Here is an 11,989-nt window from a genome sequence, read left to right as displayed (position 1 = left end):
TGATGGGGCGAGGTGGGTTGAATTTTTTGCAAATTTGCCCTTCAATCATATCTGTTGTCATTTCTAATTGAATGTCTGTCACCAAAATTGAGTCACTCTTTTTTTGAATAAATTTTTTTTTGTGAAACTGATATATGAATATAATGAAATAAATATTACTATTTGTTTTTGGATGAGAATAAATATTCAATAGATACATAAGCGAGAAATACCTGCTACAAATATTTGATACCGCAAGAGAAAGAAGCAAGAGAATCCTAATGAATTTTCTTTAATTTTATTCAATATCTGAAGCTAAATTTTCTTATCATGTATTCTTGAGTTTCAATGCCAAGACACTGGCAAGACTTTTACTGATCATCGCCATAGAAATTTGGAGCGAGCTGGGTTTCTTGATGGAGTACGCTTGGAATAGAATTGGACATTTCCCTTTTTCTTTAAATTTAAGCTACCTCACAAGTACCCTGCAATACAACATCAAATTCTTGAAATTTCGGATTCAGAACGCCTTATCGTGACTATGTCCTTCGTGTTTGATCCATATTACCAAGTCTTGAAGTTGCTCTCTTATGTTTATGGTGTTTTTGGAGACCAATTAACGCTTGGTTATGAGGTTCTTGATCTTCGGAATGAAGAAAATAGCTATTTTTGACGACCCCTAATACGTAACTTGCCTCAGCAGAGGGGAGGAGAAACTGGAATGTTCAGGCCAATTATTAAACATAGCAAGAAAATGAAAGTTCAGTTTGCATTGGGAACTCGTTACATCATGTGGGATATTGCCTTAGGAAATTCCCCTATAGGAATTGATATTGTGGATATGATGAATGATAGCTACATTGGTCATATTACTTTTTCTAGGAGTAATTTCTAGACACAGGATATTCCATACTTTGGAATGGGAAGTTGTCATTGGATACAGTGGTAAAAGATGAGGTTCATATGTTGCTGTTAGACGATGATTATAAGCGGCAGATAAAATGTTTCACTAATCATTAAGCTACCACTCATCACGAGAGAGGTTTCTACCTGCAAGAACAGATAACATTTATAAGAGTTAATAAAGTTAATAAGATTTGATTTTGGTGGAAGAAAGATAAGGACAAGGAACCACTCTGCATTTATGACATTACGATCGGGAAACTAGAAACAAACAGGCTAAATCTAACCTGAAATTTTCAATTATGTCTTCAGTTGACCATGCCTCGTCACTTTCAGAGGAATCAATACAGTCGTCGTCTAGTCATGTTTGATTTCCCTTTCATTTCAATTATTTCTTACTTTAATTTGAGCTATGCTTTTCAATATTTTAGAAAGAAAATAGCCAAATGACGTCCTAACGTAAGTATTGTCGAATTTTCAACTACACACTTATATTTTATGGGGATCTATTAGCCCCTAGACTATTTTTAAATGGGATAAATAACCCATTTGAGTTGAGTTGACATAGAATACACTCTCTTTGAGAGAGTGAGTTGACGATTTTATTTTATTTTATTTTTTCGTTTTCTCTCTTCCTTTTCCTTTTCTTTCTCTTTCACCATTATCATTATTGAAGCTTTATCAATGGATGTCTGATATAAAAATTATCAACAATTAATGCATTTTATGAATAAATAATTTTTAATAGACTTGTTTAGTACTCATCTAACAAATTAAATTTATTTTTTAAAAAAGAAATCCATTAATTGATTTATTTTTTTAAGTCATGGACTTAGGACTAAAAAAATCAAAGAGAAATAATTGTGTTTTTATTTTCGAACTTATTAGAAGGAACTGAAATAAAATAATTTCTTCTACATTTTTTAAAGATGGATCCTTCATTTTCTCCTAAAATCCATGGAAAATCAAAATCAAAAACTCAAATTATAAATTATTCAAGAAAATTTTAGAGAGAGAAAGAATGGGGAAGAGAGAGGGGTTCCTCAAATTGGTCTTCTCATCCGCGATGATTTTGAACCGTCGATGAAATCACCGGAGGATGAATCTGATCTCGAATTTCTATGACCCATTTGATGTGTATCTACAATTTTTTAATAAAGAAAATCGAACAAAATATAAAGAATATGAAAAGATTGTTGAATTTATTAAATGAAAGATTTGATTGGGAACATTGTTCTTATAAATTGTCAGAGACATAAGAAAAATTGATGTCAAAAATGATGTTTTATTGTGATTAGGGTTGAAGAAATGATGGAGGAAAAAAGGAGGAGGAAGGAGGAGAAAAAAAGTGAAAAAAATTACTAATTAGTGAAATACACGTGTCAAGCGCATGTATTTCACCACAAGTCACATGACTGGTAATGGCATTTTCGGATGTAATTAATTTTACTTTAAAATAGTCTAGGAGAGTAATAGGACTCCCGATATAAGTGTGTAATTGGAAATCCAACAATAGATTGGGACTCATTCGGCTATTTTCTCTTTTAGAAATAATAATTGAGTTTGCACGTTGAAACTATATACTCATTCTCATTATTTTTTGCTGCCTTTTTGTAATTTCTTATACGTCACTAAACTATCAACTTTTATTAGAAAAGTATAAAGAGTAGGAGCTAGACTAAAAGATATAGGATATTCAAGATGATTTCTTATCAATGGCAGTAGTACACTTTATATGACCACAATCCTGGTTGTCTCACAAAGCTCTAACAACATTAAGCTAGCTCACACAAGAGCACTAATGTGTAATTAAACCCAGGGGACTAAAGCTAGAGGATACGCCTTAGGTATGGATGTTGGTGAAAAGATAGGGTGTCCAATTGAGGAAAAATCCAGACGCAATTACTATCAAGAATGTCCACGACTTAGTATTTATGATTCTTTATACTCCCAAACTGCAATGTCAAAATCTCTAGATAACACAGAACCCAACAGCTCCTATAGCAAGAAAGTTATGGTAGAAAGGGTCGATGTCACCTTCCAAAACAGCAAAGACAGCATTAGTGTCCTCTGCCAAAGATTTTTCGAACAAAGACTAGATAATGTCTGTTGTTGATATCAATTTGAATATTTGATCATGCAAATACAACATATTATTGGCATTCAGTCCAGGGATAATCTGTTGATTTGCACCATCAATTTGGTGGTATGCCGATCGAAGGTAAATTCCTACATTTCTAATGAGATCAGATGGTATTGAGTTAAGTATAGGCGAAGATAAAACAATGCCTGCGTTCACATGAACACCAGCTATAGTTAGCGCCAAAGAATCGGCTACCGTAGTTGTTGTTCCCATCGCAGTAATGTGGTTTCGCATGATGACTAACATATTTAAACTCAAATCATTTGTGAAAATCTGAAGTGCACGGACAACTTTAGATCGGGCAAGTGTAAGGTAACATTGTGCGTTTCGAACCATTTGAAAGGGAGTAGTTAATGAAGGAACGACGGGAGAACTTAAAGGCACTTCAATTGTGCCAATTTGAATGTGACCGATGGGAGGAGCAAACTCAGTCAGCAGATCTACTCTGATGCCGCCAATGAAAATAAAAGGTGGTGGAAGCGGTGGTATATTAGAAAGGGCTGGAATAGAAGCTACATTTGAGTCATTTGGAACAAAAACCAACATTGCTTCTCTCAAAAGAGAAAGAGAAAGAGAAACCGACATGATTCCACTGGAAGAGGAAGAGAAATCGGCACTGCTTTCGCCGGAACAGAATGCAAAATCGGCATTGATTCTGCCGGAAGAGAAGTCAACAACGAATTTGCAATAGAGAGCGACTGAACAGAAGAAGTTTCAGCCGGGAGAGAAGTCGGCGCCTTAACAGAATAGGCATTTCTGCCGAAAGAGATATCGGTGCTAGAACTACAATCGGCGCTAAAACAGCAGAAGGTGATGCAAGGCATAATGATCACTGCAACACAATTAAAAGTTACAAAAGAAAAAGTGTTTTGCTGTATAAACCAGAAAATTATGTACCTCATTTTTAGTGCGATGTTTGAAGCCATAAAAGTTCCAAGTTTTGTTTAATTGATGGAGATATAACTTCTTATTCTTCAATCTTCATCATCGCAGAAGATTGAGAAGTAAGTAACAATGGCAATTCGGAGAGTAACAATGGTGAAGAATCTAATCAAAACACTTTCTTCGCAGGATCATTAAATATTGTTTCACTAGTCTGACAATGTAATCACATATTTATACGAACTACGTCATATAAAGTCACAGTCTAAAATCGTATATTGTTACAAATTTATTCCAACACTTTTTGAAGAAGAAATATTCACAAAAATCTTTACCGAAAATGTGAAAAGAAACAACGTATCTTTTCCTAAAGGTCTGGGTCGAGCAGGTGGGTTTTTGGCCTAAAACATATGTACAAGGGTTGCTTTTTTCTGTTCTTGTATACTAATTAGACATTTGTTTACAATACATCACATTGGATATTGAGTAAAAACTTTATTTATTAATATGAAGATTTGAGTTATTTAATTTAAAATTCTAAAATATTTTTAATAAAAGTAAATTTTAATTTTATGAAATTAAAATCATAAAATTTACTATTAAAAGTTTTTGAGATCTCAAAATTTACTATTAATTCTATTAAGTAGGAAAATAATTTTTTTTAATGAATTTCACATTTTAATATGAATATCAGTTTTAAAATTAATTTGGGTGAAATTGTGTGGGGGAGTTGAAAATGATAAAATATGGTGGGAGCGAGGTGGGTTGAAATCTTTGTAAATTTGCCCCTTAATCATACCGCTTGTCATCCCTAATTGAATGTCTCTCACTGAAATCGATTCTCTCTTTTTCAGTGGACAGATTTTCGTGAAACTGATACTCCCTCCTCCCTTTTTACTTATTAAATTTTGATTTAACACATCTATCATAATAACGATAATTAGTATAGTGAGTTTACCATTTTACTTCTATCTATTAATAAAATTTTAAACTTATTTACTCATTTTATTTTTTAAAGATTTTAGGAAGAAAAAAATTATTCTTTATTGATTTGTCAAAATTGATAAGTAAAAAGAAAAATTAAATTATAAAATATTTAACAAAATGATATTAATACCCCTTAAAAGATGACATGGTAGAGAAAGTGTCTTCACCTTCCTTATAAGTAAGTATTATAATTTCTAATATATTAATTATGTCAATTTTCTTTCTTTTTTATTTTTTATAGGTGGCCCCCATTCTTTAAAGTTTTTACATTTTCCTTTCTTTTGAATTATTCTTCTTCTTCAACAAAAAATTCATTGTTATTTGTCACCATTAATTATTTCTTTGCTTTATCCTCACAGAAGCATATTCACCACTCTACCCTTAAAGAGGAACTCTAAAAAAATAGAAAGGAGTGGAGAAGATGACTTCCATCGAAAAGTTAATAATTTTTTAATTCAAAAATTATGATCTTTTTGCTCAAACTCTACCAAAGGATCCACCGGAGAAGATCACCCAAAAAAATCATGAGAAAGATAATGGCTTCTCTTGAAAATTCTATGACATTTATGCATAAAATTCATCATTATGTTGTCTAAATTTATCAAAAATTCATTAAAAAAAATCGCCGAACACCAACTACAACCATCATTATGCCATTTTTGTTTCAAGCACCATTAATAACATATTTGATTATTCATTACACATAAAGAATACAAATGAACTGTTTGATTTTCATTCATAATTATCAAGATTTTTACAGACAAATGTGAAAGTTTTTATTTGTTTCACCGATAACAATGGTGTTGCCCACCGCCTATCGCCACCGCCAACATTTCTATACTTCACAATCGTTTTACTGTTCTCCGTTTTCTCTTCTAATTTCTCTTTTTTTCTTCAATTTATGAATAATGAAGAAGGATGAAGAAATGGATTTTAAAAAAAGAGATGTATGATGAAAAGAGGAAGAACACCCAAAAGTGTATGAAAATATTAAGGAAAAAAAGTTTAAAATTATGAAAATAATATTATTTATATGTCAAAATGCTACATCACACCCTTTCACACAAAAATTGTCTTCTGAAAAGGAGTATTAATATTACTTTGAATAAGATTAGATGTGTAATAGATTATTGTGTAACTGATTTTTCGGTACAAGTTCAAAAAATTTATGCCTTTTCCAAATAAATATTCAATAGATAAATAGGCCAAAAATTACCTGTTTCAAATATTTCCTACTGCAAGAGAATCCTAATGAGTTTTCCTTATTTTATTCAATATCCTCTCAAATTATTTGATGTGATTCGTGTGCTTGAAGCTTAGTTGAATTGGCTATGGAGCAAGCTAAATTTTCTTACCATGTATTCTTGAGTTTCAAAGCGCAAGACACTGGCAATACTTTTACTGATCATCTCCATAGAAATTTGGAGCGAGCTGGGTTTCATGTGTTCAAATGTGACGAAGAAGAAGAGAAAACAGATGAGTTGACGTCAAAATTGAAAAAGGGAATAGAGCAATCAAGGATGTCAGTGATTGTATTGTCCCAAAACTACGCATCATCGGAGAGGTGTCTTTACGAGCTTGTCATGATTTTGGATCAAAAGAGAAATTTTGGGCATATAGTATTGCCTGTCTTCTTTGACGTGGATCCTTCCGATGTAAGGAAGCAAAAGGGAAGTTTTGGGGAAGAAAATTTCAGGATTATTAATGGTGTGAGTCAGAAGTTAAGAAATTGGAGAAACGCTCTCAAAGAAGTGGCAGATTTAGGAGGAATGCCCTTGCAAAATCAAGCTGATGGGTAACTTTTTCCCCTTTATTCTCTTGTGACAAATAGCCAAGAATTGTTATGTTTTTTAGTCTTTTGTATAATACTCACAACATATAAAGTCCCTGGCCTGAATTTAGTTGTTTGCTGTGGACATCCATCTTAAATTGTATTAGCCCTGGTGTCCGGACCAGTGTATTAGCCCTGCTGTCCGGACCAACTTGCAATCAACTCACGATTCGATGGGTACTTACTACCTTCCACTTCCACCAGCACATGTACTAGATAACTATGTTCACCAATGTTTGGATGCCTAATATTTTTGCTTCCATTGGAATTGAACCTGAGGCTTCATATGGTTCTCAACCTACTTCATTGACCAATAAAAAAACACCCTTTGGTCTTAAATAATTATATAGATTGAAGATCTGTAAGAGTTAGTATTCATGTAGTTTTCCCCAATTTTCTCTCTCTCTGACTAGAGCCTTTTTGATAGTATTATGATACTTCAAATCTGTATGTGAAGCCTCTATCACATGCCTCACTCACCATCAATTGTCTAGGATAGATATTACCCGTTCATATCAATTGCTTGGTCAAGTTTTCAGTTCATATTTGTTCAAATCAATTGTCTAATGTCAGCTACATGTCAAATTGACCAACTACTTGTGGACATCAAACCATGTAACTAGTAGTCCAATAAGGATGCTATTAGTAGTTCACCATGTTGACGTACCATCCGGTCAGGTAATTGATTCCACTTTCATCATGTTGGCCGCATCAACATCACCACTTTATCCAAAAGATACAGTAAGTTGTTCTGAGGTTTTCAACATTTTGATTTTTTCGGTCTATTCCATCTTATTCACTATAAGGGTGGCAATCTTGGAGCATATGATCTATAAACACCAACTTGGAAGTGACTGTTAGCATGTGCATAGATGTGTTATATACATCTAGGGTTTATTATGTAGGATTATAAGATAGGACATAATTAACGATTGTCATAATTAGGATTCTAGATGATTAAGGAAATCTCCTTATTTCATGCAGCTTAAAGTCTGCTTTATCAAGACCTCCTTAATGTTGTTTAACACCAGTTCAATAAAAGTTCCTTTTTCCCCCCTCAAGTTTCATCATAATGATCAGAAGACTTGTCAAAAAAGGAAAAAATGAACCAGTAGCTAAAATATTTTCGTAGAACTCATGAATGATGGCATCACTATGTTGTTGAATGACGGAATTGTGGGATAAGTAAATAACTGGGCAGTCAGAGTTGTATCCTTCTAATGCCCCTTCATAGTTTTTGATTCTGAAGCCTTTAGGTCTTTGCCATCCTGAAGACGAATATTTTCATCTGTATGTATTTGAGTATTTGTCTTTTTCAATTTTCTGGAATACTTCTCTAAAACATATATCTGTTTATTATCACCATATTTGTTTAGCTCTTCACTTCAGATTTGATGGCATTCAAATTTAATTTGAACTTGTAGACATGAGGCAAAGTTCATAGAGAATATTGTTGAAGTGGTTGCAAACAAGCTACGTCCCAGAGACTTACACAATGCTCCTTACCTCATTGATATCAATTATCGGGCTGAAGATATTATCTACTGGTTACAAGATAGATCAACTAATGCTGGGCTATATGTGATTTGTGGGATTGGTGGAATTGGGAAGACAACCATTGCCAAATTTGCCTATAACTCAAGTTCAAGATTATTTGAAGGAAGCAGTTTTCTTGCGAACATCAATGAAATTGCAAAACAATGTAATGGCTTAGTTCGCTTGCAGAAGCAAGTTCTGTATGATATTGTTGGGAAAAAGGAGAGGATATCGAATGTTGATGAAGGAATTATGATGATTGAAGATGCCGTACGCTATAAAAAAGTTCTTCTTGTTCTTGATGATGTTGATGAAGCTGACCAGATAGATACAATTTTAGGGATGAGAGATCGACTTAATCCTGCTAGTAAAATCATTATAACGACGAGGCATGAGTCATTGCTAAAGCCTTCCGTACCTCACAAGGTGCTTAAATTAGAAGCCCTGAATAAAATGGATTCCCTAAAGCTTTTTAGCTGGCATGCCTTTGGAGAAGATCAGCCTTCGGAAGGCTATCTTGAGCTCTCAAAAAGAGTGGTTCTTCAATGTGTAGGACTTCCTTTAGCTCTTCGTGTTTTAGGTTCAGCTCTGTCGGGTAGAAGACCAGAAATATGGGGAAGTGCACTAGAAAAGCTGGAAACAATCCCTGATGGTTATGTCATTGAAAAACTTAAACTGAGTTTTGACACTCTTGAAGATGACCATGACAGAGATATATTCCTTCATATAGCTCATTTCTTTCTTGGGATGGACAGAGATGACTCTGTTAGAATACTGGATGGATGTGGTTTCCACACAATAATTGGGATGCAAAACCTCATTGATAGAAGTCTTTTGACAATCAGTGACTTAAATAAGTTGGAGATGCATCAATTGCTTAGAGACCTGGGGAGAAATATCGTTCATAGGCAATCACTGGATCCTGGAAAACGTAGTAGACTTTGGAATAACAAGGATTCTTTCAGAGTGTTGAACAATAAGACTGTAAGACACTAACTATGTGTGTTATGTCATTCTTTTCCATCTTTGTTGTGCCATACCCTCACAGTTTATCTTTTTCTCCAAATTTCCTGTTAGGGCACTGAAAAGATTGAAGGGATCAGCCTTGACATGCCCATATTGATGGAAGATAAATCAGCCAAAAGATTTTTCACTGCAATTAGCTCAAAAAGGCTCTTCCTCAAAGATCATGTAGAGAATTATGCAGATCACAATGTTTTGCTGCAACAACCTTCTTCTGGTTTTTATTCATGGCATTCAATAGACACTTCTTCAAGACACTCAAATTACAGCATAGAGACTCATGCATTTACGGCAATGCGAAACCTAAGGGTGCTCAAACTAAATGATGTGCACCTTATTGGATGCTACAAAGAATTTCCCAAGAGACTAAAATGGCTGTCTTGGCATGAATGCCCTTTAAAATCCATTCCTAGTGACCTTTCCTTGGAAGGACTAGTTTCTATTGACATGCGGTACAGCAGTTTACAACAAACATGGAGTGGAACTGAGGTATAAATCATCTTTTCTTTTCCTTTTTTCTCTTTCAGTAGTTTCTTCCATAATCAAGATTGTAAATTCAGAAGAAAAAAACGTGAATGCTTTTCTTCAATCAGGTTTTGAGATTTCTCAAGATTCTCAACCTTAGTCATTCTCGGGAACTTACCAGAACCCCTAACTTCGCTGGAATGCCCCGGCTGGAGAAATTAATTCTTAAAGACTGCGTTAAACTGGTTTATATTGATGAATCTATCAGTTACCTCCAAGAAATCGCCCTACTGAATCTAAAATACTGCAAGAGCATCAGAAAGCTGCCAAGAAATATTGGTGAACTTAAAAGTCTTAAGACACTTAATATATCCTTCTGCTCAAGCCTGGAGTCGCTGCCAATGGAGCTTAACATGATAGATTCTTTGAAAGTTCTAAGAGCTGATGGAATTGGTCTAAACCAAATAATCTGTAACACCAATGAGTGGAAATCATTACGGGCATTATTTTCATCTTGGCTATCAAAGCCAAGAATCTCTCCTGAAATATCATTGGCCTTTTTACCAAGCTCTTTGGTGAGCTTGAGTCTTGTGAGTTGCAGGCTGTCTGATGGATCTTTTCCCGAGAAGTTTAGCAATCTTCTGCTGCTCGAAGAACTGGATCTAAGTGAAAATTCAATTAGTTGCCTCCCAGAGTGGATCAAGAGTCTCCCTCAGCTCCAAAGCCTCAGTGTCAAGTCTTGTAAGATGCTTAAATCACTTACTGAGATGCCAAATAGCATTTCAGAATTGTCAATAGATAGTTGCTCATCGTTGGAGATGATGACATACCAATCATTGCTAACGAAATATCCAAGCCTGGGGCACGATTACAATTGTGACAGTCTAGTCATGATGCAGGGGAACTTTAAGGTAGAAGCTCTAGAAAATGCTGACCCGCTGATGCTTAAACGTTTTGGTCTGAATCTTGGAACTATGGAAAACACTAAGGTGAAAATGGACTTTTTTTCGAGTTACAAAATGAAAATGCTTCCGCCACAGGTTTTTCTCTCACTCTCTCCCTTTGAGTACCAATTTTTTTAACCATTGATCCTTAACCGTTTGTTTCTATGACTGGAACAGGGCCTGTACGAACAAGGCATCTTCAGTACATTTCTTCCTGGAAACAAGATACCTAGCTGGTTTACAAAGTTAGAGAATATGAATGCAGTAAGTTTTACCATATCTCAACCTCTCAACAATATCCAAGGCCTATCCATAGCGGTTGTGTATACAAGTTCTGATTCTCAAGAGAATGAGTTTTCAAGAACCCACTGGCGAAAACAGGAGAATATTGTACACAATACGACTAAAGATTTGAAGTGGATGCACTATCCAAGAGTTTTCGGCGTACCAGAAGGTAATGAAGAAATAACATGGCTAAGTCGCTGGAAATTTGGAGATATGCTACAAGATGGAGACGAAATTTCTATTTTCGTGCGTTTGAATAGCTTGAAGGTAAAGGAACTTGGCATCAACATTTTCTGTGACGAGCAAGAGCTGAGTGAGCTGTCAAACTGCAAAGTTGCTAGCAGTCCAGTTCCCTTGTTTTCGAATGATAACGTTCCTGGAGATGTATCACAACGTGGTAGAGTTTTTAAAATAGGGAGGTAATTATATGGTAAGATATTTGACATGACAGAAACCAATGGCATGTCTAAATTGTTTGTTATTGAGGCTGTATGTATGTTTCAACCTCTTATAATGTCTGTTGCATTCAAAAAAGGAAGGTAGATGAAGCAATGTAATATGTAGGAGATATTCTGCTAATAATTCTCCAATTCTAGCAATCGGTACTGCAAATATTGAAGACTCCTATTTAGGTATTCTGGAGTCTACTAAACTCACTGACGAGGTAAGCATACATGGAGGAAATTAATCAAAATAAAGAACAAAATATAAAAGAATTTAGTAGTATTCCCTCCCCCTCACTTTTTTACTTGTTTTCTCGAGAGTCAAACTATATAAAATTTGGCCAAAATTTTAAGATGTACGTTTTCATATTGATATAAATGACATGTGAAATAAGTTAAGCGGTACTCTAAAGGAAATCAATTTTTAAGTTAACTTCGTCAGTAATTAAATTTATTAATTAGTATAAGTAATCTTAACATGGGAAATTACGTAAGTGTTTAACGAGGAATTTCAAAATATAATGAAGGAGTGCAATGATTTATAATTTATTATGGTAAGAATAATTCA

The 11,989-nt window shown here is 34.4% G+C and overlaps 1 protein-coding gene across 1 annotated transcript; it reads left to right on the top strand.

Annotated features, from left to right (window-relative positions):
• The first annotated feature begins 6,190 nt into the window (after window positions 1-6,190).
• On the top strand, window positions 6,191-11,637 carry LOC129885961 (disease resistance protein RUN1-like). The gene is made up of 5 exons (XM_055960459.1): window positions 6,191-6,689; window positions 8,150-9,245; window positions 9,339-9,773; window positions 9,878-10,789; window positions 10,871-11,637. Exons 1-5 carry the CDS (start codon window positions 6,226-6,228, stop codon window positions 11,399-11,401), a joined length of 3,438 nt encoding a protein of 1,145 aa, XP_055816434.1. The 5' UTR covers window positions 6,191-6,225; the 3' UTR covers window positions 11,402-11,637.
• Window positions 11,638-11,989: the final 352 nt, after the last annotated feature.

Source organism: Solanum dulcamara, chromosome 4 (genome assembly GCF_947179165.1).
Source record: "Solanum dulcamara chromosome 4, daSolDulc1.2, whole genome shotgun sequence".
Lineage (NCBI taxonomy): Eukaryota > Viridiplantae > Streptophyta > Magnoliopsida > Solanales > Solanaceae > Solanum > Solanum dulcamara.
The sequence above is the reverse complement of the archived record's forward strand: the minus strand, read 5'-3'. Positions and strand labels throughout refer to the sequence as shown.

Coding starts and splice junctions, on each gene's coding strand:
- LOC129885961 (XM_055960459.1), top strand. CDS start 6,226: ATGGAGCAAGCTAAATTTTCTTACCATGTATTCTTGAGTTTCAAAGCG. Junction 6,690..8,149: donor TTGCAAAATCAAGCTGATGG/GTAACTTTTTCC, acceptor TTGAACTTGTAG/ACATGAGGCAAAGTTCATAG. Junction 10,790..10,870: donor TGAAAATGCTTCCGCCACAG/GTTTTTCTCTCA, acceptor TGACTGGAACAG/GGCCTGTACGAACAAGGCAT.